Source organism: Colossoma macropomum, unplaced genomic scaffold (assembly GCF_904425465.1).
Source record: "Colossoma macropomum unplaced genomic scaffold, Colossoma_macropomum, whole genome shotgun sequence".
NCBI classification, from domain to species: domain Eukaryota; kingdom Metazoa; phylum Chordata; class Actinopteri; order Characiformes; family Serrasalmidae; genus Colossoma; species Colossoma macropomum.
This window is the reverse complement of record NW_023494785.1, coordinates 32,507,943-32,534,403: the sequence shown is the minus strand read 5'-3', so window position 1 is coordinate 32,534,403 and position 26,461 is coordinate 32,507,943. Positions and strand designations below refer to the sequence as shown.

General features: G+C 38.9%; 5 protein-coding genes across 10 annotated transcripts; 2 read left to right on the top strand and 3 right to left on the bottom strand.

The window, feature by feature from the left end:
- Nucleotides 1–123: 123 nt before the first annotated feature.
- Nucleotides 124–4,492, bottom strand: cunh8orf33 (chromosome unknown C8orf33 homolog). Of its 6 annotated transcripts, XM_036590964.1 has the most exons (7): nt 4,456–4,492; nt 4,274–4,326; nt 2,745–2,856; nt 2,195–2,625; nt 1,569–1,659; nt 1,298–1,444; nt 124–527 (listed from the first exon to the last, which is right to left on the bottom strand). In XM_036590964.1, the coding sequence occupies exons 3-7, from the start codon at nt 2,767–2,769 to the stop codon at nt 313–315; spliced, it is 909 nt and encodes a 302-aa protein (XP_036446857.1). In that variant the 5' UTR covers nt 2,770–2,856; nt 4,274–4,326; nt 4,456–4,492; the 3' UTR covers nt 124–312. The 6 variants fall into 6 exon arrangements, with proteins under 6 accessions (XP_036446857.1, XP_036446848.1, XP_036446876.1 ...); XM_036590955.1 differs by having other exon boundaries at nt 4,274–4,489; XM_036590983.1 differs by having other exon boundaries at nt 2,195–2,538; nt 4,274–4,489.
- Nucleotides 4,493–5,083: 591 nt separating this feature from the next.
- On the top strand, nt 5,084–8,363 carry h3f3d (H3 histone, family 3D). Its single transcript, XM_036590943.1, has 4 exons — nt 5,084–5,164; nt 6,479–6,628; nt 6,755–6,908; nt 7,856–8,363. Exons 2-4 carry the CDS (start codon nt 6,501–6,503, stop codon nt 7,982–7,984), a joined length of 411 nt encoding a protein of 136 aa, XP_036446836.1. The 5' UTR covers nt 5,084–5,164; nt 6,479–6,500; the 3' UTR covers nt 7,985–8,363.
- A 780-nt stretch (nt 8,364–9,143) lies between these two features.
- Nucleotides 9,144–11,329, bottom strand: cunh16orf91 (chromosome unknown C16orf91 homolog). The gene is made up of 2 exons (XM_036590930.1): nt 11,205–11,329; nt 9,144–10,158 (listed from the first exon to the last, which is right to left on the bottom strand). Exons 1-2 carry the CDS (start codon nt 11,288–11,290, stop codon nt 9,789–9,791), a joined length of 456 nt encoding a protein of 151 aa, XP_036446823.1. The 5' UTR covers nt 11,291–11,329; the 3' UTR covers nt 9,144–9,788.
- A 400-nt stretch (nt 11,330–11,729) lies between these two features.
- LOC118822084 (uncharacterized protein C7orf50) lies at nt 11,730–25,876 on the top strand. The gene is made up of 6 exons (XM_036590924.1): nt 11,730–11,836; nt 12,812–12,938; nt 14,958–15,080; nt 23,567–23,829; nt 25,083–25,164; nt 25,422–25,876. The coding sequence occupies exons 2-6, from the start codon at nt 12,831–12,833 to the stop codon at nt 25,608–25,610; spliced, it is 765 nt and encodes a 254-aa protein (XP_036446817.1). The 5' UTR covers nt 11,730–11,836; nt 12,812–12,830; the 3' UTR covers nt 25,611–25,876.
- LOC118814746 (G-protein coupled estrogen receptor 1-like) lies at nt 18,095–19,216 on the bottom strand. The gene has a single exon (XM_036580498.1). It carries the CDS (start codon nt 19,214–19,216, stop codon nt 18,095–18,097), a length of 1,122 nt encoding a protein of 373 aa, XP_036436391.1.
- Nucleotides 25,877–26,461: the final 585 nt, after the last annotated feature.

The following is a 26,461-nucleotide window of genomic DNA, read 5'->3' as shown; positions in this document are numbered from 1 at the left end:
GTATGAACTAATTATGGTACCTGTAAAAATAATGATCAGTGACTAATATTGACAAAAACAATGCGTCCAGATGTTGTAAAGCTGAAATTCATAATACTTAATAATTCAAGTCATAACACAACATAAAGCTTTTTTAAATCTTTATTCACCAAAGTCAAAGTCTTATCCGTGATTGACTGCATTTGGGTCAGTTTATAAAAACAGTCAGGTATAAAGTGATTTACTCCAGCACTGCGGTGTACAGTTTTGCCTCATGAGAAAAACTAAGGTGCAGCGGTTCTGGGTAAAGACTCTTTGCCCACTTGCAACCAATCACAGGTCAAAGTTGAAGTGGAACTCCTCATGGGATGGCCTGAAAACAAACTGGCCCATGTCTGCATCAGTCTGCTCAGCAGCATGTGAAAGTCCATGTGTGTCCTGGGGTTTGTCCGTACTGGATGTTGCGTGTGTCTTTGTCTCAGCACGGCGGTGAAACACTGGTTTGCGGGAAGGTTCTGACACAACGGTGACCTTTGCAGAGGTCATTGCTATTGAAACACGGACAACCAGTCATTCGCTTTTATATTTCACAAAAAAAAAAAAGATCAAAAGAGGATGTAGAATATAAGTAGAATGAATGAGTTCACAAGCTCAAGTCACAACGGTCTGGAGTTAACAGGAACAAATACATTCATTACATAATTACATCATAAATACGTTTCCTTATGCATAAAGCTGGAGTTGAGGGGAATTTCTGTTTACTTACTAGCACATAAATAAAATGTATCTATTTGACACGTATTGCCTTACGGAACAATGAGGCATGCCATGTTGTTAAAATAAATTATTAGCTAATAATAATTATTTGCTTATTAGCAAATATTTAACACTGTTTCAAAAATCACAGTGAAGCCTTAAAGGGCCTATATTGTACATTTTTTATTTAATTGTATTTATTTGTATTGTAAAATATACTTTAAGACTGATTTATGAAAATGATCATTGCTCTGATTGGCTGCTCTGTATTGTTCCTCATTTAAAACTCTAAGCTAAACTGCTGTAAACTGAATAGATGGATATATTTTATTGAACTGTTTTGGTTTTTTTATTACATTTCAACATAGTGAATTATTTCCCACGTATGGGCTGCATGGAGGGGAGTGAGCGTACATTTTGAAACTTTAATGATGTTTACATACTCCATCACACTCTTGATTTAAAAAAAAAAAAATCAATGAAAATATTGGTTTTCTATGATATTGGCCCTTTGAACAAGGTAAATCCATTTTATCATGTTAATGGTAAAACTGTATGTCACCTGACTGTATGAGCTTGAACTGTCTGTTCTTCTCCTCTTCCATCTTTCTCCTGTAATCTCCGCACATAGCTCTCATCAGCTGCCTCTTTTTCACCATTTGAGCTTTGGAGCTTTGCAGGGTCTTCAGAGCTCGACTGGCTTCCTCTCCTTATAACAAACACATTCAATTCCACAGATTGCTTAGTGAATGGTCTGTGATTTGTTTGCATGCCTATGTGATGCAATGCAAGTGAATAATAGATGCCTGATTGTGAGTTTGCACATTACTCACTTTGTTTGGTGGATGATTTTTGAGTTCTCAAACCCAACTCCAGCTGCTCAATACACCAGTCCAGTTCTCTGTTCAGCTGCTGCTCTGGAGACTAACACACACATTATACACATACACACTATATACATATGTACATGTATATTATCTATCTATCTAGCTATCTATATATTTACACACAGAAATAGAGAGATATAGAGAAAGACACTGACATGGTGGTGGCGTGTTAGTGTGTGTTGCGCTGGTACAAGTGGATCAGACACAGCAGTTTTAAGTGTTTACTCAATGTTTTAGCGCACAATTTCTATTTGCTGAGTTTAACGTATTAGGAAAAAAATAAAACATGGGAAAAAAAAAACATATTAGAAAGAAGTATTTAGCATGGTATAATTTAAAACAGGCTGCACTTTATTTTATTTTTTTATGTTTTTTCCCCCAAAATGTTAAACTACAATTATGCAGTGAAACAGATGGACTACAGTCTGTAATTGTAGAACTACAAAGTGCACCTATATGGAAAACGGAGCTGATAAAATGGACAATGTGTAAAGATACAAGGCAGATGTGTCCACACAATATCTGCATGCTGTCTGTGACAGTAAGCTCAATGCATATGTTTGTACACTAACCAGTTCTGTGTTCTCCTGTTTGGGAGCCTCTTCAATCATTTTATTCACTTTTTTCTGCAGCCCATCCTCCTCTTCCCCTCCTCCTCCTCCTCCTCCTCCTTTCTTTTTCTTCTTCTTCTTGGCTTTACTTTTTGAAGAGTCTGCACTTGGCTCAATGGTTGTTACTTCCATCTCTGTTTTTCCTGCCTGCGTGGCCCCGTTTTCCAACCCAGAACTTGGTACCGTTCCTGTCGGAATCTGGAAGTTGAAAGCGAAACTGGAGCCCGTGTCTGACCCCTCACCCTGCCTGGGTTGAGTCTGGGCTTCCGCAGCAGCTGCCATGGTGTGGGTCAGGTAGGACGAGGCTGGTGGAAGGAAGTTGAAGGCAAAGGAGTTATCGCTGCGCTTCCAGTGAAAGTCAGCCTGGGTTGAGCTGCTGTCCCCCTGAGGCTCTATTATAAACACACATAGAAGGTAACATAAAGGCGGGATCACCGCAGACAAGCAATAAAATAAAGGCTAAGAATGAGAATAAGAATATTTTCAGTTGCAAAAGGACCCTTTACATTACCTCTTCCGGTTAAACTGTTTTCCATAGTCAGACTTCACGCCTCATAGTAACTACCTCAAAGTATTTATTGTCTGACTACAATCACGGTCTGTGTCTGGGAGATGAGAGGAGCCTAAACGTACAAAACACTCAAATTCAGGTTGAATCTAAAATGGGGCCCTACTCCCTATATAGTGCACTATGTGAGTTATGCAATGTTGTCTTCTACACCCAAACAGTGTACTGTATGTCCACTGTGTAGACTTGGCTGAATCCCAAATGGCTCTTTCATGGACATTTTACACATGGTTTGGATGCAGGAGCCATCATTTTAAGGAGTCAATTGAAATTCAGTTTTATACAGCTACCCATGTTGTAAACCCTGTTTGATGAGCTTCTTGTTCTGGTTGGGTATTTTCTATGTCCTGTTTAAGCAAAATGTGTTCAGCCCAACAGCTCATATTACTAAAGGAGAACTAAACAGCTGAGATGTAAACAAAGTCATTGAGTGTTTTGATGTGAAATTCCCTTCTGTTCTGAGTTCTGTTTGAGTTCTATTTTGTCTAACAATGCCTTGCATGTACGTCTCCATCATTAATGTATTTTAGACCAGAAACATTTCAACTATGGTAAAAAAAAAAAAGTGTAATTACTCATAACCATTTAGTGTACTAACTTCTAGTGAAGTAGATTTTAAAACTATAACACGTCAGACATCTGGTTGCTTTCAACATGGCTGTGAACAGTTCTGACACTGTAAGTCTCTCTTGACTGGAGCATTTCATATCAAACCACTCCAAGTTTGGTAACCATTTAACCATTAAAGGGGAACACTTTTTTTTTAAATATAATTAAATGGTTGAGATGACAACAAAGTCATTCAGACTGGTTTGGTGTGAAATGCTCTGTTCTAGAGAAACTTACCGAGTCAGAATTGTTCAGTGTGGTAATAATAGGAACTAGATGTCCACCTCTAAAACCTCCCTCAGAGAAAGTTACTACATGAAATGGTTAGATACATACTACCTTACACATTGTTTTATGATACTTTTGTGATAAATAAAATGGCTGTTTTTGTATTGCAAACATCAGGACCCTTGGTTCCCATCACCACCACTATAAAGTCTATAAATTTCTCTACAATGAATCATTTCACATAAAACCACTCTGAATGATTCTGTTTACACATCAAGAACTGAATTATTAAGACATTTTGAAAAATTGGTGGAATTTCCCTTTAACCGTAAACCACTGCTTGTCTTAACCATTTAAATAGGCAGAAAATTTGATAAAACATCGGAATACCCCATTGCCTTCACCAACTTTCTTCTTGTTCTTTTCTGATAGATTTAATAACTATAAGCCCTGAGTTTAGGTTCAGGCTCGGGTTTAAGCTACTGTCTAGTAAAACCCTTTGAGCCTTTTGAAATTAGGGTGAGGATTCGGTCCTAGGTGTGTAAACTGCTGCGAGTCATTACATGCAGTCACAGAACTTTGAATTTTAAGATGTTAAGACAGTTATTCAGCAGTAGTTAGTTAACAACACATACCTCACATTTAGGTTCACGAACGCATAAATCCTTTACTGCTAAACTGTAAGTCACTGTCTGGGGGAAAAGTGTAGATAGCAAGTGATGCGCGGTTATTTTGAATGCAATGGAAGTAATTACAAATATATTTTCTAACCAATCTGAACGAAGAAAAATAAAAAAGTCTAAACAAGTATCCTCACGCTTGAGATGGTGCGCTGCGATTAGGCTCCGTCTAAGACAAACCGTTCACTCCCAATGGTTCCCACTTTTATCGTATTTACAGTCGCAAATAATACAGCCAGTGAAACTCACAGAAAACAAAAAAAGAACACATGAACCACAGATAACTCACATACTTTCGACTAAACTTTTCATTATGTTTAAATAATGTCAGATGTTTGAGAGCGGATGTATGGAACACTTAAAATTGTCGATGTAGAAAATGAAATACTATCCATATTTTGTCCTGAACACAGGCTTAATCTAGCCGCCTTTTTGGTCGAGTAATCGCATTTTACTCTCATTGCAGCGTAAAGTAATAGTAGTTTAACTCTGTGACCCATTGACACAATACCCCCAGATTAGGACTCATTAACAGAAATGAATACCACCTCGGAGGTCCGCGTTAGTGAACTAAAACCATGAATGACACATTATGCGGTCTACAACAAACTGTAAAAAGAAACACCGCTACATTTTTAAGTGCTGTACGACACAAAGACGCACCGTAACCGTTATTGTAAAATGCGCCATTCTGCAGATCAAAGCTCGCTCTGACCAATCAGACACATTGTGGGAGGGGCATTCGGCAGATATCGTCATCGATCGTATAAATAGTGGGGGAGGGAAGGGAAATCTCCACGATCGACGTTCCTTGTTTTGGGTATAGGAGTAATCCGAACGAGACATGTAAGTCATGCTTTGGTGTTTTTACCAAGAAGAGAAACACGCACTGTGTGGGTCTCTTTTGGGTGTTCTTTGGGTAGTTTAGGTTGTATTTCATACTTAAATAGGAACTTGCAGCGTGTTATCGTCGCGGACAAGCCGCGGCGGGCTGATCTCCGCTCCGCTCTGGCGCGGTGTTAACCTCGCAGCAACAAGCCGAAATTATTTTATCATTGACGAGTGTTTTATATATCGGGCTTCGACCTGTGTTGTGGGTATGCTTGTCCGTTTTTACAGTCTCAGTTTGGTACCTGTTTTACAAGCCATGCTCCTCGGAAGCGAAAGTCCTTAAAGAGGTTTTTTCTCCATTTTCGACCTAAACAAAGAAGAGGCTGTAATTGTTGTGAGAGGACGCCATGTTGGCTACAAATGAAGGAGAAACGTGTGAGCTGAACGTCGCGTAATGGTGGCCGAGCGTAGTGTTTTTGATCTCAAAATGATTTATTTATCGAACAAATAAGGATACGGTTGCTTTAATTATGTGTGTACAAGTAACTTTTACCTCAGCAGTGTTGCTGTTTTTGCGCCGGTTACGTTTTTGACCGCGCTTAAAAAAACCGTCGAGCCGCCTCGGATCCCTGCGTTTGTGCCAGTTAACTAACGATACCTACGTCTGTCTTTTGTCCCCAAAGCACTGTTATGAGAGAGAACGTTACTTTACAGGTCTATGAAAGTGGTACGATGTGAAGGCTCCTAATGTAGGCGTTTGAATGCGGGCTTGGCGCTTTTCTGTGGCCATTTCAGTCATGGCTTAATATTGGCTGTGAATGGCTGGGTCCCAAATGGCGCCCTAGTGGACATGCGGTGAGCTGCTCGAGTGTAGATATTACTTCATGAGGTAACGTTAGGGAGCTGCCGTCGAAATGAGCGACTTCCAAAGTTGGTTACTGTTCGTCAGTTCAGGAGCTACAGGAGGAGTAGGGCTGAACCGTTTAGGGGAGAATATCCAAGTTTTCCAGTTGGCCAGTACTGTTTGCAACTTGAATAGAATTATTTCCTGTAAATGAGGTTCCAGGTTTTTTTTTCAAGCTTATCCATTTGTTCGTCTTGCACGAACTGTGTGCCAGACTGCCAGTTGATGAGCTTTGTGTTGGGTTAAATTTCCCCACTTAAGACTTGTGTTGAATAATTTAGGATATAATTGGGAGCTCTTGCGATTTGAGTTGTATCCTTTCGTGGTCAGTTGTTCAGTCCTAAGGATGATTTGGTCTCTTGTCTAATTATGTAACACACTGAATCAGTTATCTGACTTAACACTAATCATTCCTTTGTGTGTAGCTGAGAGGACTACTAAAGTGCAATGGCACGTACCAAGCAGACAGCGCGTAAGTCCACTGGAGGCAAAGCCCCGAGGAAGCAGCTGGCCACTAAAGCTGCCCGGAAGAGTGCGCCCTCCACTGGTGGAGTGAAGAAGCCCCACAGATACCGGTAAAAACAATAAATCACTGACTGGATTATCTTCGCATAAAGTTTCTTGCAGAATTTTTTTTTTAAATGCCTTTTGCCAAACTCTGCATACACAATTGGCACTTAACTTTTGTTTTCTGTGTCAAGTCCTGGTACTGTGGCTCTTCGTGAGATCCGTCGGTACCAGAAGTCCACTGAGCTTCTGATCCGGAAGTTGCCCTTCCAGCGCCTGGTGAGGGAGATTGCCCAGGACTTCAAAACAGACCTTCGCTTCCAGAGCGCTGCTATTGGAGCTCTGCAGGTCAGTAGATGGGCAGAGGTCATGGATGCAGGCACCAGGAGTAATTTTGGGAATTTGGATTGTTACTTCACTGGTTTGACTCCTTTAGGCAGAGAATAAATGGTGAAGTTCACTGTTTTTAGACTGTTTTTAAGGCACAGACTCTAACAGCCATCTATATACATCAGTATGTTTTTGAACAGCACACTTTCAATTCTGGTTTATGTACATGTGTGATGGACTGTCCCTACCCCTGTGGAAGTGCTTCTAGATTTTCTTCTGGCAAGAACTGTTACCAGTATAGCAGAAGTCATGGAATAGAAATGGTTGCAAAAAAGATATTAGAATTTAACAGCCTTTTCTTGTAGCTTTTGAAATTGGAGTTGCAGCAGTTTGTACTACAGATCAGTAGTTAATTTTTTTTTGTGTATGATGCAGCTTCATAAGTTATCACTGGATTGACAGACTGCCAGTTTGGTTTGTTCAGGCTACATATGTTTGTGAAATGGCTTTATGCTGCTACTTTCTTACTGCACAAGACGGTAGTGCATTGTCCCAGTAAGTTCCAAGCAGCCCCTCTTCTTTAAGGAACTCTGAAGTCTGTAACTACACTAGGTGTTCAACTGTCGGTGCTTTAGTCATGGGCCAGGTGTGAAATGAATATTATTGAACCAAATGTTCAAGTTTGAATGATGTAACTTGAGTTGGCTATTGCCTTCTGTATTAACCAATGTTTTTTAAATTCAAATGTCTTAATGTTACTGCTTGATGCCCAGACTGTATATAGCCCTATAGCCCTAAACGGCATATGTCCATTCCGTTTCTAGCCCTTTGTAGCCACCTAGTGTCACTTAGTGACATGTCATTGACTTGGAACAGTTCAAGGTTATGAGCTGACCTCTGCTATACAAGATGCTAGTTGTGTGCATGAGTGGCTCTCACACTGTTTTGTTTACATGTTTCTGCAGGAGGCTAGTGAAGCATACCTGGTGGGTCTGTTTGAGGACACTAACCTGTGCGCCATCCACGCAAAGCGTGTCACCATCATGCCCAAGGACATCCAGCTGGCCCGGCGAATCCGTGGCGAGCGTGCTTAGATAGCTCACTCTATTAATCCACCTTTTTTGGAGGGGGTTGGGGGGAGGAGGTCTTGGGGTGGGTTCTTACACTCAACTACAAATGCTTGTTGTAGTTTTAAGCTTACATATTTTTTTGTAATTTTTTTTGGTAGTTGTGGTAGGGGAGGGGAATCTTGTGGTTCTTCAGCGTGACAGTAGGGGGCGGTGTCTGAACATTCCGGGAGCTCCTCTCAGGGTTTTAAAGTTTGTATTTTAGACTTTGGTATACCTCTGCCTGTGCGCTCTAGTCTGCATGCTACATGGTGATATTAGAACGTGTCCATTTTATTTCTATCATGATTCTATTTTTCTCCTCCATTGTGGCCATTTGGTTGTAAATAAACTTTCCACTACCTCATTGTGTGTTGGCTGCTCTGAATGGCTAATATATTTGTGTTTTAGAGCAAAGTTATGTGGAAAGTTTCAAGAATTGCTACAAAAGGAAGTGTGCATAAAATGTAGAATTAAGTCAATGATGGCATAGATAAATCATACACATTTAAGGTTGAGCTAGTTTTATAGATTAAAAGCACATTTTTGTCACTACACCAGTATCTTTCAACAATGGCCAAGTATGCAAAAATACTAAGATTATAGGAACACCATGACCAACACAAGTTTCTAGAACAGTGTTTACTAACCCTCCTGGACATCTTTCTTGCAAACTTTAGTTCCAGCCTGTGTGTAACATGCCCTAACCAAGGACTTCTTAAGTTAATTAGGGAGAGCAGGTGTGGCAGATTCTGTAGGAAGACAGATCTCCAGAACCAGGGTTGGTGACCCCTGTTCTAGGATATATATATCGTCCTTCTTTCATATGCCTAGCACTGAGTATTTAAAGTGACCATGCAAAAAAAATTCTGTATGCCAAATGCTGATTGCAAAGCCACGGCTCAGGAAATATACTGTTTTGCACCAGAGCTAAAGGGCAAATGTAGCTACCAAGATATACAAACTTGTTCTGCATGCTAAATAACTATGGCCTCATGTAGACTTGTTGACTTAATGTTAAAAGATGCTTATCTGAAGTCAGACAATTGTATGGTGTATGTATTTAAGCTGTTTAATGTACTTTCATGTAGTGAAGGGTTATTGTTAGTTTTAACAGTGCTGATAAATAGCCTTGTAGCTCCAATGCAATAAAACCTCATGTCTTGGTTGACTTTTTTTTTTTTCTCCCCCAAATGTAGGTAGGGGTAAATCTGTGTGTTTTGCAAAAAACATCTGAACATCTAACGTATCTTTGTCCAAACCATTTTATTCACTTTTGCTTTTAAAGTACTGTAAAGTATTATCACACAGTAAAAGCACTGAGCTCTCCATGTGTAAACAATTCTTTATGAGCATTTTTTCAAACTATCAACATGACTGTTCATACACAATTCATTCAATTGTGCAAGCCTGGTATCTTGCAATGTCACTGAAAGCTAATTAATTAGCCATCAGCACATCATATTCCTAACACATCAACCAAATAACATATTACTGAATTTTCAGTAATCTATTCAAATACATAAAGGATTATCAAGACTGTCTTTAATACAGACTGCACAACCATCATTTACATCACTTTAAACTAGTCTTTTTTTTTTCCTCCTCCCTGATTAAGTAAAGATGAAATCAGTATCACAACATTCTAAGCTGAAGACAAATGACAAATTAGGAAAAAATGTCCTCAGCCTTCAGGGTCGATGCTGTATTCATCTCTGCAACCCCATGATCCAAACAGTGCAGTAATGACATTTAAATATTGAAGCTATAGATTGTTCATTTTAGTCCTTTGTCAGGGTTCTTTTTTGAGTGCCTCTGTTTGCTCCTCCTCTTTCTCCTCCTCCTCTTCCTCCATGACTGTCAGTAACCCAGGTAAATGTTCGAACAGCTGCTTCTCAAGAGCTTGGTCAATCTCTGACTCCTTACGGAAAAAGCACCAGAGAAGGAAGGAGACTCCCAATATGCTGAATGGCAAAACCTGCCACCAAGGCCGCTGGTGTGTACTGCCCATTGAGCGTTCCACCTTCCAAGTCCGATGGCTGCCTTTACTTGTGGAGAACTTGATGGGCTTGGGCAGTTCGTCCTCGTCATTGCCACCTGGAGATTTTAGGGACTTTGCACAGCAATGTGAAGTGACAGACAGTGCTCGAACTGTGTGTGGTCTGAAAGAGAAGGAGAAAGAAACGTGGGGTCATAAAAAAACATGAAAAAAAAATGTGTGATTTAAAGGGGAACTCCACCGATTTTTCAAAAATTTCACATAATTAAATAGTTGAGATGTAAACAAAGTCATTCAGAGTGGTTTGGTATGAAATGCTCCGTTCTACAGAAACGTACAGACTCAGTATTGGTCACAGTGGTGATAATAGGAACCAGACATCTGAAGAGTTCAACGCCTATGAAAGCTCCTTCTCAGAAAGTTCTTACATGAAATGGTTATATATACGCAGCCTGATGTCTGACACATTGTTTTATGCTAAAGTTTTGTTTTACAATGTATCTTATTCCATTTATTATAATCCATTCATGCAGAGTGTTCTTAGGCAAAATAGTTCCCATGAGAACCTACTTTTTTCAGATTTTCTATTAAAATCTAAGAACACGCGTGTCGGTTCACTGGTGGTTTCAGACAGTTAATAAAATGGCAATTTTCATGTTGTAGACCCCAGGACCCTTGGTTCCTATCACCACCACTGTAAAAAAAAATTAACGTCAGTAAGTTTCTCTACAACTAACTACTACTATCTACATTTCACATCAAACCACTCTGAAATACTCTGTTTACACCTTAAGGACTAAATTATTCTGACAATTTGAAAAATGGGTGGAATTCCCCTTTAAGACTTGACCATTCAGGGAGGTGTTACAGTGTTTCCCGTCTCTGGTCCACCTCCACCTCCAGTCTTTTGTTGTCCTGCTCTGACATCTGATTCAGGGACGTGATCATTAACTTTTCTAGATCTGTCACTCTTGAATAAGAACTGCAAGTCTGCAGTTTTAAAGACATATCTTTTTCATTGAGCACACTCTCTAGCATAGATTAACCTTAGATTAAATGAAGTCCAAGAAACTGAACATAAAATCAGCTACCAGTCCTTCAGCAATGTAAGACCAGAGTGATTTTACTGAGTGAAAAGGGCAAAATCTTAAAGAATCGGTCTGGCTAATAAAACAAAACTCTGGGATTTATAACTGTCATGGTCCTCACCTCAAACTCCACAGCCCAGATGTTCCAGGACTTCCAGAAAACCGCGTAATATCAGTTAAAATCCTTCGCACCGCTGAACATGCCATATTTACGTCTCTTCACATTGAACATCTCAGGTCATGTAACACGCTGCGTGTCCGACTCTCAAAAACGCCCGGCTAACTGGACTTTGGTTCCACATGATGAAATACACTGGAAATATTCTTTAAATGTCAAAGTTTGCTCATTTTAATGTGAATTTGAACAGACTGAAATATATTTTTGTTTGGTTAGTTTTTATTTGAACTCTCTGCTTACTTACGAATGTCGGCAATAATGTCGGAAAGCGGTGTTGAAGTGTTTTAGTTTTTTATTTAGGGGTATCTGTTTATTTGTTCACCTTTATTTTTGGAAATCTGAAATAGGAAAAATAGGAAATAAGAAAAAATAGTTAATCGGTGTTCTGACTTTTTGTCTGACAATGGGAATGTGAAAGGGAAAAAAATAAAAACAAAAAACTACAAATCCCAGATATCCCGGCGGCTGAGCGTTTAAACCAATCAGAGTTCGAGTTTGAGGTGTAACTACGGAAAGCGTCCTGACATGTGGATTACATGCCGTATGGAAGTAGAGAGGCTGTTTTAAAACAGTTGGTAAGTAAACGTAAATTTAATACGTTAATAACTTACTTGGCCAACATCTAAACCTTATAGGTGATTCAGAGGTTTTTCAAATTCTCTTTAAAATTAAATTTAGCCACTAAGTGTATCCTATAATGTACATTTCCTCAGCTGTTGACTGAAATTTTAGTGTTTGAAGTGTTGGTAAGGAGCAGGACTTTAAGAAGCTGAAGTTGGCTTCCTATTCGACACGATTTTATTTGAATTTTCCCGTTCCACCTTAAAGGATGCAGCATTTACATTCTGGCGCCTCCATTAATTGCTGCACCTTTTAAGGTGGAACGGGAAAATTCGAATAAGAAGCTGGTTCAGCTTCATCAGGACTTGAAAGGTTATAAAGTTACTGGACAAAAATGCCACTTGAACCTGCTCATAAGGCGAAGTGAACACTACGATGCTGCTGTGAGCTGTAAGGCGGTGCTTTGGAATGTTACCGCGATACAGCAGTAACTTATCATTCCTATCAGCAATGTAAGATCGATACCCCAAGCAAATTTTGTATATATGTTTGAGTTAGCAATAAACTCTACCAAATCAGGCTGATTTTTAAAGTACTTTTGCAGCTTGTTGCAACAAATGTTAAGCATGTTACTTAGTAGTAGTAGTAGTGGTGGTAGTAGTGGTGGTAGTAGTAGTAGTAGTAGTAGTAGTAGTAGTAATGCCTAAAAGATGTATAAAAAGTTGAATCAGCATGTTAATAGCCAAATATAGGCATGGCACATACTATCAGTGGCCTGATGCAAGTTTTGTTTTTTGCAAGGTGCCCTTAAAGCAGATGTTTCAGAATATGTAATGTATATTTGATGTACATTTTACATAAAAACACATCAGATCAGAAATGGTGTTTTATACAGCTGCTAACCACCTAACGACACAAAGGTAATGTTGGTATTGATCATATTTATAATTACATTGTCTGACCTGATATGTTGTGTGTTGTCCATGTAGAAGCTGCATCACTGTTACGATGGCAAAGAGTCAGCTTCTTCAGCCCGAGACTTCTTCAGAGAAAAAGAAGTCAAAACAAGCCGTGAAAGACAAGAAGAAAATGAAGAGGAAGAAGGCAGAATATGAGGTGAGTGCAACACCTTAGATGACACTTGTTCATCAGTCCTGTATTACGATTAATAGCACCTTTATTATAGAAAGTAATTTCACACAGTGTATTTTACTCAATATTGTTATCAGCTGTTATTCCTAACAGCTAATATCGCTCTTAAAGATGGTTCTTCAAGGGTTCTTCTTTGTTTTGTTGTTCTTGAAAATTGTTTTATATAGAACCATGAACTGATAGAACCCTTTGCATGGTTTAATGGTTCTTTGCATCATAAAAGTATTCTTCAGATAGATGGCGAATGTGCTGTAGATTGTTTTATATAGAACCCCTTTAAAATGGTTCTCTGTAGCACCAAAAAGCGTTCTTCTATTATTACGATGTCAAGATGTCAAGCTTTTAACGATAGAAGAACCCTTTTTGGCGCTATATAGAACCCCATTTAATCATGCAAAGGGTTCTTTGAGTGTTCATGGTTCTATATAGAACCATTTTATTTACTAAAGAACTTGAATAACCATCATCTTTAAGTATGTATTTATGGCCCTCTATGTAGTTTTTCCCCTCCAGATTCTTCGCTCTGTCTAGCCTTAAAATGTTTGAGTTCTTTATTTTTGACAAAACAAATTTTGTGCTACTTTGTTGAAAAGATTTATGTTAAAGCTCTATGTAAATTTGTTAATCACTGGGCCAAACTACTGTGTGAGCCTCTGCGCTGCTATTTTCTCAAGCCAGAAAAAAATCTCTATATTAAGGCCATTGGTCAACAGATTTATGAGTTGATGTGTTAAAAATTGTAATTATATATCTTGGTATGTCCAGGAAAAAGGAGATGCATTGACGCACACACAAATGCACTGGCTGTGCTTTTCCACAGCTATCAAACTTCATTTTACATTAGGGGTGACAATTAAAGACAATCCGAAATTCACAATTGACAATTATTATGACCTTATTTCATTTCTCTTATTTCAATTCTTGTTTTCCCATAATCTTTACATCATGGTACATTACTGTACAAAATAATAACCAATAATAATTTGTTTAACCTTCCCCTTCCTCCTCCTTTCATTTAGAGAAACTGCTCAGCTAGATCAGAGAGTCATTAAAATTTAATGTTCATGGCCATTAGGTAAAAGTTATTGATTTCTCAGGAGATATTTCTGAAAAGATTAGATATTAGATAATACACTTGCATAAGGAAGGTGAAAAAATCAAAGGAAAGTAAGTGAACAAAACAAGAGTTTTCAAAGCTGGAGTTAAAAAAATGATTAAAACATACAGAGAAAGTGGGACTCACTGTGCAAGACCTGGTAGACCACCAAAACTGTCCCCATCAGATAATCAGCACTTAAAGATTTCATCTTTGAGAGAGAGGAGTAAATCAAGCTCCACTCCTGCTTCAGATCTGAAAAAAATCCCCAGGTGTTTCTGTCCATCCTTCTATCTCAATGGGCTGGGTCTGAAAGGATGTGTAGCTGCCAAGATGCCCTTACTAAGAAAAAGAAGAACATTTGTATTAGGTCACCAAAACTGGACATCTGAGATTGGTCCTTAATTTGTGTTTATATTTGTAATTAATTGGATCGTGAGGTGCAGAAAATGCAACCAACTTCTATGACTGAACTGGAAGTGGGAAAATATCCCTGCAGATTTCTTTGAATAACTGAAAGCAAATCTCCCGAAAAGAATGGAAGCTGTAATAAAAGCAAAGAACGGACACAGTAATTGTTGAAAACAAAAAATCATATTAAATTTAGTTCTTGAGGCTCTTGTGTAATTTTCTGTTAAATATGTTTTCTGTTTTTTTCATGCTGATGAAAAATCAAGATCTTGTACTTTTAATGGCTGTTTTGAGTGGAAATATAAGTGGAAGTGTGGTCTGTAATTTTTTCACAGTACTGTTTCATTTCTGATTCATATTTACTTAAATGTCTTTCATTTTTCTCCCTCTCAGAAAGCAGAGGAGAAACACTGCAGTGTTTCTGCTGCTGCGATGCACAGGTGGTCTTAAGATGTTTGTATGTGTTTTATTTACAGGACTCTGAGACGTGTGTCCCTGCTGATGATGTCACAGAGGTGAAGAAAAAGAAAGCCAACATAAACGACGTCACAACACTCGAAGGCAAGAAGAAAAAGAAGCAGAGGGAGACCAAGAGCAAGGTTTGTGCAAAGTTTCGCCTCTTATCGTAGCCTAACGTCCTACTTTGCCCCACTGAACAGCCTTCTGCTTTCTCCACAATGCAGATAGATTTATTTTTCTTACCGAGACCTTTTAGAGAGAGCACATTAGATTCTTCTGGAAGCAGATGGCCGTGGGTTAGAGCACCCTGAAAACACAGGATTTCTTTGAGATTTCTCAGTCTGTGCTTGTGCAAAAATGGACCGCGGTACCAGAAATAAGCAAGCAGTGTTGCCGTGAGATGGCAGTAAAACACTTTTGGAGCTACATGCTTCACGAAATGAAGGATTTAAATATTCTTCATCTTTTAGATGAAGTATTTATATATTTTCAGGTAAAGTGATGTTTAAAAAAAAAAAAAGCTGCAGAATGAAGTTTGAGTGAGTTTTACATTACATTTATGTCACATCCTCTTCTGCGAATTTATTGGCTGGTTGCAAAGCAGAAATCCGATTACTGCCTGACTCATGTAGACCTGGACTTTCCCATCATCTGATTACTCAGTTGCATATGAACGCGTTGATCGGATTACTGACAAAATCTGATTTTCTGCAGTTATCAGGTTATTAAGTGCATGTAAACACACTCACTGATCAGTTAAATTAGTTCATTAACCCTTGTAACGTTGTTCATATTAACACAGGTGAGGGAGCTCAATTATCTGTCAGTATTTCAGGGTTTATGCACTTTCTAAACAAAGTAATTACTTTTCCATTACTTAAAACGAAATTTCCATGCCAAAAATTTAACATAGAGCTGGAGAAAATATTGTCAATATGAGTATACCATGATATTGACATGCTATTTGATATTTCCTTCCAGTTTTACTAATATTTAAATGTATTAATGTATTTAATAGATAATTAGCATTAAATACATGACAGAAGTCAACACTGCCAAGTGGTTTATTTATTTTTTAATTTTATTTTGCACTTTTCTCATTGTATCCAAGCCCTGACTCTTAACTGTAACGTAAGTCATCTGCTTAAAATCCAAAAAAATGAATTGTAATAAATAACATGCTTCCTGTCTGGAAATGTTTGTTCTGTATGACTAACATTTACAATACACTATGTAAGGTTTCCTTTGGTGTCATTTTAAAAGAAGAAAATAACAAAATAGTCTAATCAAAACAAGTGTTGTCAGGTTGTGAGACATTCTTAGCACAGATGAGCATCTAAAAGTAAGTTCAAACTACTCATACACTCTACTAACCCACAAGAAGAAAAGCCCAGCTATCAACATCAAATCACACAGTGTGAGTAAGTGCTGTTTCAGGATAGATCACATTCATTCTTTTTCTCCCCTTCTGCTATCCAATCCAAGCATACCAGTATGTGGTATCAGATCAGACATTTCTACAGATAATTGTCCTCTAATGATGCCTTTCCATCAGTTTAAATCAGTTTGAATGATTCTGCAAATTTTAACCACATGGTGGTGCTGCTGGTTTATTTGCAGAACAGCAGAGATACAAACAAAGCTTCAGTTAGCAGTACAGTCCTGTGATTAGATACAGTATAATTCATTTGCTGTGTAATGAACGCTCAGTTAATAGTCAATAGTCAATAGTACCGTAAAGAAGCCGTGTCTTTAGCTTATGCTTTCAGTTATTGTAGCCCAAAAGAAAGATCAGTGTATGGGAAGGGCTGCATCCAGAAATGTTGCTACTGCTCCTGTCCTCCACCTCCCCTCCTACTGCCCCTCTCCTACCCTGGAAGAACATGGAGGAATCGAGCAGGAGGAATGAGGAGAACTGGCAGAAATTAGGGAAATTGGACCTCTGATTTCTTTCAGTGTCATTAAATCTGTTGTTGACTGTTGATGAACAGAGCGTATCACAGCTCGTAATACTCCTGTATCCAGTCACAGCTGTTACGCAGAGCCAGTCGATTCACATTTGTGTATTTTTTATTTTTTTTAAACCAAGTACAAAATATACAATACAGAGAATATATAAAAACAAACAAAACGCAGAATTTAAAATATAGTTGATTTGTTCAGTATTTGAACATCTTCCATGGGCGTGTATGCAATGACATCATTTTAAAATGTGTAAAAGTCAGGGACATCTGTGCTTATTTCAACATAACAGCAAGAAACATTTTGCACGTTACAACAACATGGCTGCTTAATCAGAGAGCGCAGATGCTAGACTGGCCTGCCTTGAGTCCAGACTTGTCTCCTATTGAAAATGTGTGATGCATTATGAAGTGCAAAACACAGCAATGAAGGCCCTGTAAAGTCGCACAGCTGAAGGCTTTATAACTTAAGACTGGCAACATTTATTAAGTGTTGTTAAAAGAAAAGGTGATGTAAGACAGTGGTAAACATACTCCTGTCCCAACTGTTTTGGAACCAGTTGCAGGCATTAAATTGTAGTGAGCATATATTCACAAAAAAACTATGAGGTTCATTAGATAAAACATAAAATATTGTGTTTGTGTACTGAAACTCAGAAGCCTGAGCCCATCAGTTTTGTTGTTTTCCCTCTCCGATGTAAAGCGTCCTTGGGTTTGTTAAAGGCGGCTTATAAACAGAACATACTTTATTATTACTGTTATTACAGTATCATTTTTAACCTTGAACCTGGTGCAGTTCTATGCCATGTGGAAGCCTATGGGAGGTACTTTTTGTACATTTACAGCATTTAGCAGACACTTTTATCCAGAGGGACTTACAAAAGTGCTTTGTTGTCTACTAAGAGAATGTACTTCCTTTAGAAAGACACATTTCTCTCGTTTAAAAAAACTCTTAGAGGTGAAGAACGTTTCTGTTTTCATACCCAGTAATATTTAGTAGGTGTGCTATAATACAGTCAGCACAACACCATGGAAGCGCAGCATGTGTTCGACTGGATTATCATCCAGTGGAATGTACAGAAATATCACCCTAAATGTGTTTCACTGGATTATCACTGATAACTAGATCTGAGAGGTGTTTGTGTTTCAAAAAGACAGTCCAACGTTCACGCTAATTATTTGTACTCTGCCGCTCACGCACACATTGTATTTACTTCATTCCTGAGCTCACGCTCCTCCTCCTCCTGACTGTGGCTAGTGCATATAGTGCGCGTGAACTTTACTCGCAGGCCATGATGGAGGCGCATGCGGGTCACGTTTGCGGTCCGTTGGGGTGCATCATGACAGTGCAGGTGATTCTTGAGAAAGAGGTGCAGTTTGCGTCTAAAGGTTTTCCCCAGCAGGCCATAGACTAGCGGGTTCAGACAGCTGTTGGCACACGCGGCCAATGTGACTACGTGACCCGTCAGCGGGTACTGTTGCCACAGTGTGCTGTTGCCACGACGGCGTGATGGTTCGGTGGCCCCACGCAGCAGGTGAACACCGATGAAGACATTTTCAGGCAGCCAGCACACGAAGAAGACACTGACAGCAGTCGCAATCATCCGAAGTGCCTTGGCACGACGTGTCTGTCCGGACCGCAACAGTGCACGACCGATCAAGGCATAGCACACACCAATAACACAGAACGGTACAGCGAAGCCCAGCGTCACCTCTAGCCACTGGACCTCGGGTGCACTTGCAAAGCAGAAGCCCCGCCCCCAGCCGTGACGGGCATGAGCTGTGGTGAACGGCAGCAGGGTGCTGGCGATAGCAGCCACCCAGATGGCAGCGCACGTGAGGCCTGAACGGCGGCTCACCAAGCCATGGGCGGCAGTCAGCGCGTGAGATGTTAGGCCTGTTAGAGCCAAACAGCGGTCCAGGCTCATCCAGGTGAGGAAGAAGACGCTGCTGTACATGTTGACCTGCAGGAAGAGCGCCATGCAAGTGCACAGCACTGCGTCGTCGTAGTAATGTGCGCTCAGGTTGAACACCTCAATCAGCGAGTCCAGCACCAGCACCAGGTCGGCCAGCGCCAGGTTGGTGAAGTAAGGGTCTGGTCTGCTCCTCTTCTGGCAGGGGTCCAGGTTCACAAGCAGGATCAGGATATTACCCACAAGGCCAAGAGGGAAGAGGAAGGCGGTGTAAAAGCAGGAGAGGAGGATGTTGACAGTGTAGAAGTCAGTGTCCGTTTGGTTATCGCTGACCACAGACCAGGAGTGGTTGGAGGTGTTGTGGGTGAAAGTTGCACGAGTGAAGTTCAAGAGTTCGTCCATCTTATTCCTCTTTTAGTCTTTCAGTTCGAGAGAAATATAGTGAAGAAAAAGACACTGTTTCTCCTTCGGTGCTGAAATGCAAATGTACATACAAAGGGATATGTCATCACTTCATATCTCCAAATAATTTAACTTTACTTTTTTTTTCTTCTAATGTAAATTCATGGAAAAATGATTCATTCCTTTTGGAGCATTTCTGTTGGACCGTTTATCCTGAGATTTTGACACAAAGTAAACGGCAGCTGGTAATTTCAAATTATGTCAAAAAATGAAAAATGACAAAAATTGAGATGTTTTGTCCCAACAGCAATTATATTTGACCTCTTATTCATGCAAAAGTTTGCACGTCCCTGGTCAAATTACATGTTTTATTGATTTTATACGTCAATGTATTAACACACGTATAAATACAAGAAAACACACATATAAATAAATAATTACTGTTTATTTGGTGAATAACATACTGGAAGAAAAATTAAATGTGGCCTGTGCAAAAGTTAGTGATTTTTCCTCCTATATGTTTAACTCAAGCACTACAATTGCAGAAAATTTCATATTTGAATTTGCCTCTTGTAAAGGATGTGTTGACCTATTCAAATTCTAATCAACAAAACATTTAATTTAACCAGAGGTATTCAAACTTTCACATACGACTGTACATATCCATTTTAACAAATATCAAGTGTATGTCAAGTTTTAAACCTGCTGTAAACTGTTTAATTACAAAAGAAAGAGGGAGTTAAGGAGGTGGTATTTCTGCCTGAAATAATTGTGGTCTCATAAACATTTCTAGCAGAAGTGCTGCATCTTTAATTTAGCCTACTACATTTAGGCTATTCATTGGTACTCACATAAACATTTCTATATTTACATATTTGAGATGATTTATCAAATTTGATTTATCAAATGTCTCCACAGTATACCAGCTGCTTATAGGAAATTTTAAACACAGGTGTTTTTGATCATTCTACAAACATCTCAGTCTTACATTGGCACTTAAATTGTCTCAGCGTTTTTGGAATGTGTTGCAGGCATCAAATGTGGAATTAGTGTATATTTTTTAAAAAAATTAGTAAAGCTGATCAGGTAAAATATATTAAATATCTCTTCTTTGTGCTGCTTTCAAATAAATTTCTTTTAAAGAACAGTTTATAAATTACTTTCTGTTTTTATTTGCATTTTACCTACTTTTTGGGGGTTGGATTTGTACTTTGGACTAATACTTTTTTTATACAACCAGTTTAACGTCAGCATAGATTTTAGAGCTGGGCGATATGGCAACATTTATTGTTAGTGCAATAAACTACATTAGAGTATGTCATAATATGCTTTTCTGTGCATATTGTGGATATCGTCAGTACACAAAAAACACTTTTAACTGCATGTTTGATTACAAAGCATAATAAGTACTGTTTAATTGGATTTGTGTGTAAAATGTTGAATGCAAGTGATTGGATTCCTAGTTTTTAAAAGTAAGTTTTTGATAGTATTTTTAAAATGTGGCACTATGTTTTCTGCTCTAACTTATCAGATGTCAGAAAAAATAAACATTGTGACACACTGTGCATTGTAAAAACCTTCCTGAAGTATCATGATATTACATTTTGCCATATCGCCCACCTCTAATGGATACATACCAGAGCAAAACAGCTTCAATTGTAAGAAATAATTTCTGTCTGAAACATAATGAAAGAAACTTTTTCATACTCTTACCTTTCCATGAGCAGTTCCTGACCGGCATCGCATTTCTTTCATCTGATCTTATACCCACACCTGCGTTCTCTCTCTCTCTCTCTCTCTCTCTCTCTCTCTCTCTCTCTCACACTCACTCACACACACTCTCTCTGTATCTCTTTTATCTATCAGATTAATGGATGCTGAGTGTCTTTTGTAAATATGTAAATACTGGAGGACCGGTCAAACACACACAATCGCTCGCTCTGTTTACACCAAACAAAATGTTGGACGACTTCGAGAGGTCCATTACCTTTTCAGACAGACAAACAGGCTGACCAATACACTGAGCTCAAGAACAGCATGTGTGTGTGTGCACACATGCATTTAAGATAACTGAGTTAACAGACGGTCGGATGAACAGGTTCCTGGAAGCTTTTGTTCCAGAAACATAGTTACTCTTAACTTTCTTCTTAAGACTCTACTCTCACCTTCAGGAGCTCTGTTACTCTCACATTTCTCATGCTAAGGCTTTTTTCCTCCCACATTTCCTTCCACTAATCTACTTTTTCTCTGCTACAGTTTACAGTATTCCAGCATGTTCCCTTTATACATGCCCACTGATCCGTTTGCAAGTGCATGGTTTGAAGGTCCTAAAGGTAAAGCTGTCACTGAGAGTTGTCTGATATGGCAAAAATATCACAATACTTCAAGACGTTTTCATGATATGTGATATGTCAATATTTATTTTTATATATAATAAAAACAATAAATATTGCCACATTGTCCACCATTAGTGTCACTTTAACTAAAATTTGTGTTCGTTTTAGTTTGAATCAGTCTTAGTTTGTTTTAAACAGTTTTGCCCATCCAGTGTAGCACAAACAGAACAAAAAGCTGTCAGAACAAAACCTTACTAACTAACTTACTTAGTGTAATGAGATTTAATTCCAAGCAATATTGGATTCTTTTATAATCTCTTTTATAATATGAAGAGCAGCTGACACTTTCAAAAAACACAACAAAAATGGGGATACAGGGTTCATGGCCGTATGTTCTGTGAGCGGGGCAGCGGGGTTTAAAAACATCAAGCAGAGATACGGCTCTATTTTTACATCAGCGACCATTCCATCTCCACAGTGCCTGGAATTGTTTTGCATTGATACACGATAAACACACTCTCTCTCTCTCTTTCTCTCTCTCTCTCTCTCTCTCTCTCTCTCTCTCTCTCTCTCTCTCTCTCTCTCTCTCTGTCTCTCATAGAAACACAATGCTCAATCTTCTGATTGACATTTCTACTGTTGACTTTTATGCATAAATATTATGAAGGTCATATACAGTGGAAAAACAAATTTTCCACACTTTTGTATTGAAAGAGTTATATGATGTGGTATGTAGACATGATAAACATCAACCTGAGCATCAACCCTTTTTTTACTTAGTTCAAACCTGCTTCATCATATCATCTCATTTAAATTCCTATTTTCCTGCGATCTTTGATCAGAGTGTAGTAAATTTGAGGTCTTTTGATGTTTAATTACATCACTAGTGGATGGGGCAAAATAGTATTAATCAAAATTAACATGTTTCATCCTCCTCCCATCACTCTCACTTATCATTGAGCTTAAATGCTTAGCTCAGAGACCCTCCCTGGTAAATATGTCACGTTATGGAAGGAGGAAGGAAGTCTCCCATTTATGTTCCTTTTAAAGTGTCAAAATGCACGGTCATGTGCAAAATCTTGAACACCGCCGGTCAAATTACATGTTTTATTGATTTTCTATTGGAAAATAAGTTAATTCCTCCTCTACAGAGAAAACACCTAAATGTGGCATTTTTCTGCAAATTTTAGAGCACACTTTCTATTTATTTCCGAGTTTAGAGTATTGGAAAAAAATGTGCCATAACTTTTGCCCAGGCCACATTTTATGTTTTTGTTTATTACCCGATATGATAAATTCAGCAAATAAACAATAATTTTGCATAAAAATGTGCAGATGAGTGTTCATTGTAGAGGATGTGTTAACTTTTTTCCACTGACAGAACATGTCAGTTATATTACTTAGTTACAATCAGCAAACTGGGGCTTGTTTCACTTGAGGTGGGAGCAGCTGGTTTAACCCCTAAATTACTACTAATTTACAGTTGGTTTAATATGTATGGTTTGTCTGAGTGTTCTTGTGCTTGTGTGCATGAGTTTATACATTAGCTCACTGTAACTGGCCCAAAACGCTACCAGCCTGCCAGGAATTCTCTTGACTCTCCCAATTAGCCACTCCGGCGTTGTCCAGGAGGGCGCCCAAACTTTTGCATACAATTGTACCATTGACTCGCCAGCCGATATATGGAGACTAAGCAGTAAAAAGCAGTTCGTTTTGAATTGATTGTTTTTATGATTTCACAGAAACCAAAATATTTATATATATTCAAGAGTTTAGCTCCACCCATTCATAGTTATAAGGAGTGTTTCAGCCTGGACTGCTTTTTTAAAGAAGTACAATACAGGGCAGCCTAATGTCAGTTATATACCTGTTTTAGGTGACCAGAATAACCTGTTACTAATTCTAAAAGTTAAAGAAAGTATTATTTATTTCTATATATATATGTATGTTTATGTGTGTGTGCTTTGTATATGGATATTAATCAGGGCTCTTTTTATTTCTCTGTTTCTTGCAGAGTTCAGATGAGTTCATCTCTCCTGCAGAAGCTGATCAGCCTGCAGAAGCACAGATGAATGAAGTGGAGGAGGAAGGGATGGAGGAGGAAGGGATGGAGGGAGGGGATGACCTGACCCCCGAGGAGAGACGAGTGCTGGAGAGGAAGTTGAAGAAGATTCGGCGAAAGGAGGAGAAGAAGAAACAGAAAGAGAAAGAGATGAGTGAAAAAGAGGGGAGCAAGACCAGCGTGGCCCAGAAACAGGCTCTGGAGTACCTCACATGGTTAGTCATAACAGCACGCATACACTCATATACATTCAACCACTAGCCAATCACAGTCTAATTAAACTAATTAAGAGTAATTAAACCTGGATTAATCACAGTCTGAGTATGTAAACCTGGATGTATCACAGTCTGAGTAACTAAACCTGGATGTATCACAGTCTGATTATCTGAACCTGGATTAATCATGCCCTGAGTATCTAAACCTGGATTAATCACGATCTGAGTATCTAAACCTGGATTAATCACGGTCTGAGTATGTAAACCTGGATGTATCACGGTCTGAGTAACTAAACCTGGATGTATCACAGTCTGAGTAACTAAACCTGGATGTATCACAGTCTGATTATCTGAACCTGGATTAATCATGCCCTGAGTATCTAAACCTGGATTAATCATGGTCTGAGTATCTAAACCTGGATTAATCACGGTCTGAGTATGTAAACCTGGATGTATCACGGTCTGAGTAACTGAACCTGGATGTATCACAGTCTGAGTAACTAAACCTGGATGTATCACAGTCTGATTATCTGAACCTGGATTAATCATGCCCTGAGTATCTAAACCTGGATTAATCACGGTCTGAGTATCTAAACCTGGATTAATCACAGTCTGAGTATGTAAACCTGGATGTATCACAGTCTGAGTAACTAAACCTGGATGTATCACAGTCTGAGTAACTAAACCTGGATGTATCACAGTCTGAGTAACTAAACCTGGATGTATCACAGTCTGATTATCTGAACCTGGATTAATCATGCCCTGAGTATCTAAACCTGGATTAATCACGGTCTGAGTATGTAAACCTGGATGTATCACGGTTTGAGTAACTAAACCTGGATGTATCACAGTCTGATTATCTGAACCTGGATTAATCATGCCCTGAGTATCTGAACCTGGATGTATCACAGTTTGAGTATCTAAACCTGGATTAATCACACCCTGAGTATCTGTACATGGATTAATCACAGTCTGAGTTAGAGATGTTCTTCACCCAGTTTTGACTGAGGTCTCTTTGAATGCTCTTTCATCATGCTTGTACACATAAGATTCATCGGGGAGGGGGTCTGAAGTGCAGCCCACATTACAAAACGTTTTTCTGCACATTATGTGCAATTACACATTTCCACCAGAGAGGTCTCCAAATCACTAAATCTTACACAGCTTTAAGACTGATTGCTTTTACAGCTGTATGTGTTGTTTTTTTTTACTTTTCTGATTTGAAGTAATTGTGTGTGTGTGTCTGTCCACAGCTGGTCAGAGAAGCGGGATGAATGGAAATTTCAGAAGACGAGGCAGGTGTGGTTACTGCAGCATATGTTTGACAGTGAGAAGGTATGGAAGTGCTATCTGTTAAACCCAGATGAATGAACTCCTTAGGCAGTGGAAACTTTGATAGGTGCCATTAGCTTGACTATATGTATGTGTGTATGTATGTATATAATTATTATATATAATAATTATATATATAATGTTTAATTTTTGCTTTTTGTTTACAGGTTTTTAAGATGCGTTTCCAATTTCAAAATGAAAATTTTGTCTGTCTCTCTCTCTCTCTCTCTCTCTCTCTCTCTCTCTCTCTCTCCTTTAAGGTGTCTGATGCTCATTTTGCAGTGTTGTTATCATATCTGGAGGGTCTGCAGGGAGTAGCTCGAGAGACCACTGTGCAGAAAGCAGAGGCTCTGGTCCGTTGGGGTGGGCAGGAGGATACAGAGGGCGGAGCTGCAGAGGCAGAGAGGAGAGCACACAGAGCCAAAGAGGTCATTCAGATTCTCTCATGATCACCAGATCAAACTCGTCTCTCGGACTGGCCTCTTTGTGTCCGTCTATGCCATCACACACAGTGCTGTGTACGCTTCACGCTCGAAACGTCTCACACTGTTCAGAATAATTTCAAGAGATGAGGCGAGTGCGATAGAGCAGGAAACACATGATCAGTGTTCAGGGTCCCCAGTGATGTGGATGAGAATCATAGACAAGTAATATGTCTGAACCTGTAAATATGTATGACATTAAAATGTTTTTATAATAAAGATATGTGATTTTATGTTCTTGTTGCTCAGTGTCAGATTCCTGTTACTGTTCTTTGGAATGATTTTAAGCGTTTACAGAAGACAAAGCAAATTTCATTATCTTAAAAAATGCGGCCTAATACATATTCTGTCCCCTTTTAATTAGACAGGCCTGTGATAGTCGTGGCTACAGCTGAGTAGGCTACCACGTTATCAGACTGGCGCTGCTTCCACATTAATTCTTATCAATGGAGATACAAAGAAAGCACAACAGGACAGTGGACCTCCAAGACCAGAGTGGGGAAATACTGTTTTAGAGCAAACATTCTCAGTCCACGTACTGGAGTACAATTACTTTATATTTTCATCACACTAAATCAGTACTTAATGCACATTCTTAAAGATGGTCCTTTACTGAAGAAAATGGTTCTATAGAGAACCATGAACACTCAAAGAATTGCTTGTATGTCTAAAGAGTTCTTTGCATGGTGAAGTGGTTCTTCAGATTGATGGAGAATGTATATGGTATTATATAGAACCTTGTTTCTCTATAGCATTCTATAAAGGGTCCTGCTATCGTTACAAGCTTGACATCGCAAATCTGCATGTGCCATATTTGT

Excerpts from the sequence above, each read along its gene's own strand:
- cunh8orf33 (XM_036590964.1), bottom strand. The coding sequence starts at position 2,769 with ATGGAAAACAGTTTAACCGGAAGAG. Across the intron at positions 1,445-1,568 it reads AAAATCATCCACCAAACAAA|GAGAGGAAGCCAGTCGAGCT; the intron begins GTGAGTAATGTG and ends GTTTGTTATAAG. Across the intron at positions 528-1,297 it reads GTTCAAGCTCATACAGTCAG|CAATGACCTCTGCAAAGGTC; the intron begins GTGACATACAGT and ends GTGTTTCAATAG.
- h3f3d (XM_036590943.1), top strand. The coding sequence starts at position 6,501 with ATGGCACGTACCAAGCAGACAGCGCGTAAGTCCACTGGAGGCAAAGCC. Across the intron at positions 6,629-6,754 it reads AAGAAGCCCCACAGATACCG|TCCTGGTACTGTGGCTCTTC; the intron begins GTAAAAACAATA and ends TTCTGTGTCAAG. Across the intron at positions 6,909-7,855 it reads CTGCTATTGGAGCTCTGCAG|GAGGCTAGTGAAGCATACCT; the intron begins GTCAGTAGATGG and ends ATGTTTCTGCAG.
- cunh16orf91 (XM_036590930.1), bottom strand. The coding sequence starts at position 11,290 with ATGGCATGTTCAGCGGTGCGAAGGATTTTAACTGATATTACGCGGTTT. Across the intron at positions 10,159-11,204 it reads TCTGGGCTGTGGAGTTTGAG|ACCACACACAGTTCGAGCAC; the intron begins GTGAGGACCATG and ends CTTCTCTTTCAG.
- LOC118822084 (XM_036590924.1), top strand. The coding sequence starts at position 12,831 with ATGGCAAAGAGTCAGCTTCTTCAGCCCGAGACTTCTTCAGAGAAAAAG. Across the intron at positions 12,939-14,957 it reads GGAAGAAGGCAGAATATGAG|GACTCTGAGACGTGTGTCCC; the intron begins GTGAGTGCAACA and ends TTTTATTTACAG. Across the intron at positions 23,830-25,082 it reads GCTCTGGAGTACCTCACATG|CTGGTCAGAGAAGCGGGATG; the intron begins GTTAGTCATAAC and ends GTCTGTCCACAG.
- LOC118814746 (XM_036580498.1), bottom strand. The coding sequence starts at position 19,216 with ATGGACGAACTCTTGAACTTCACTCGTGCAACTTTCACCCACAACACC.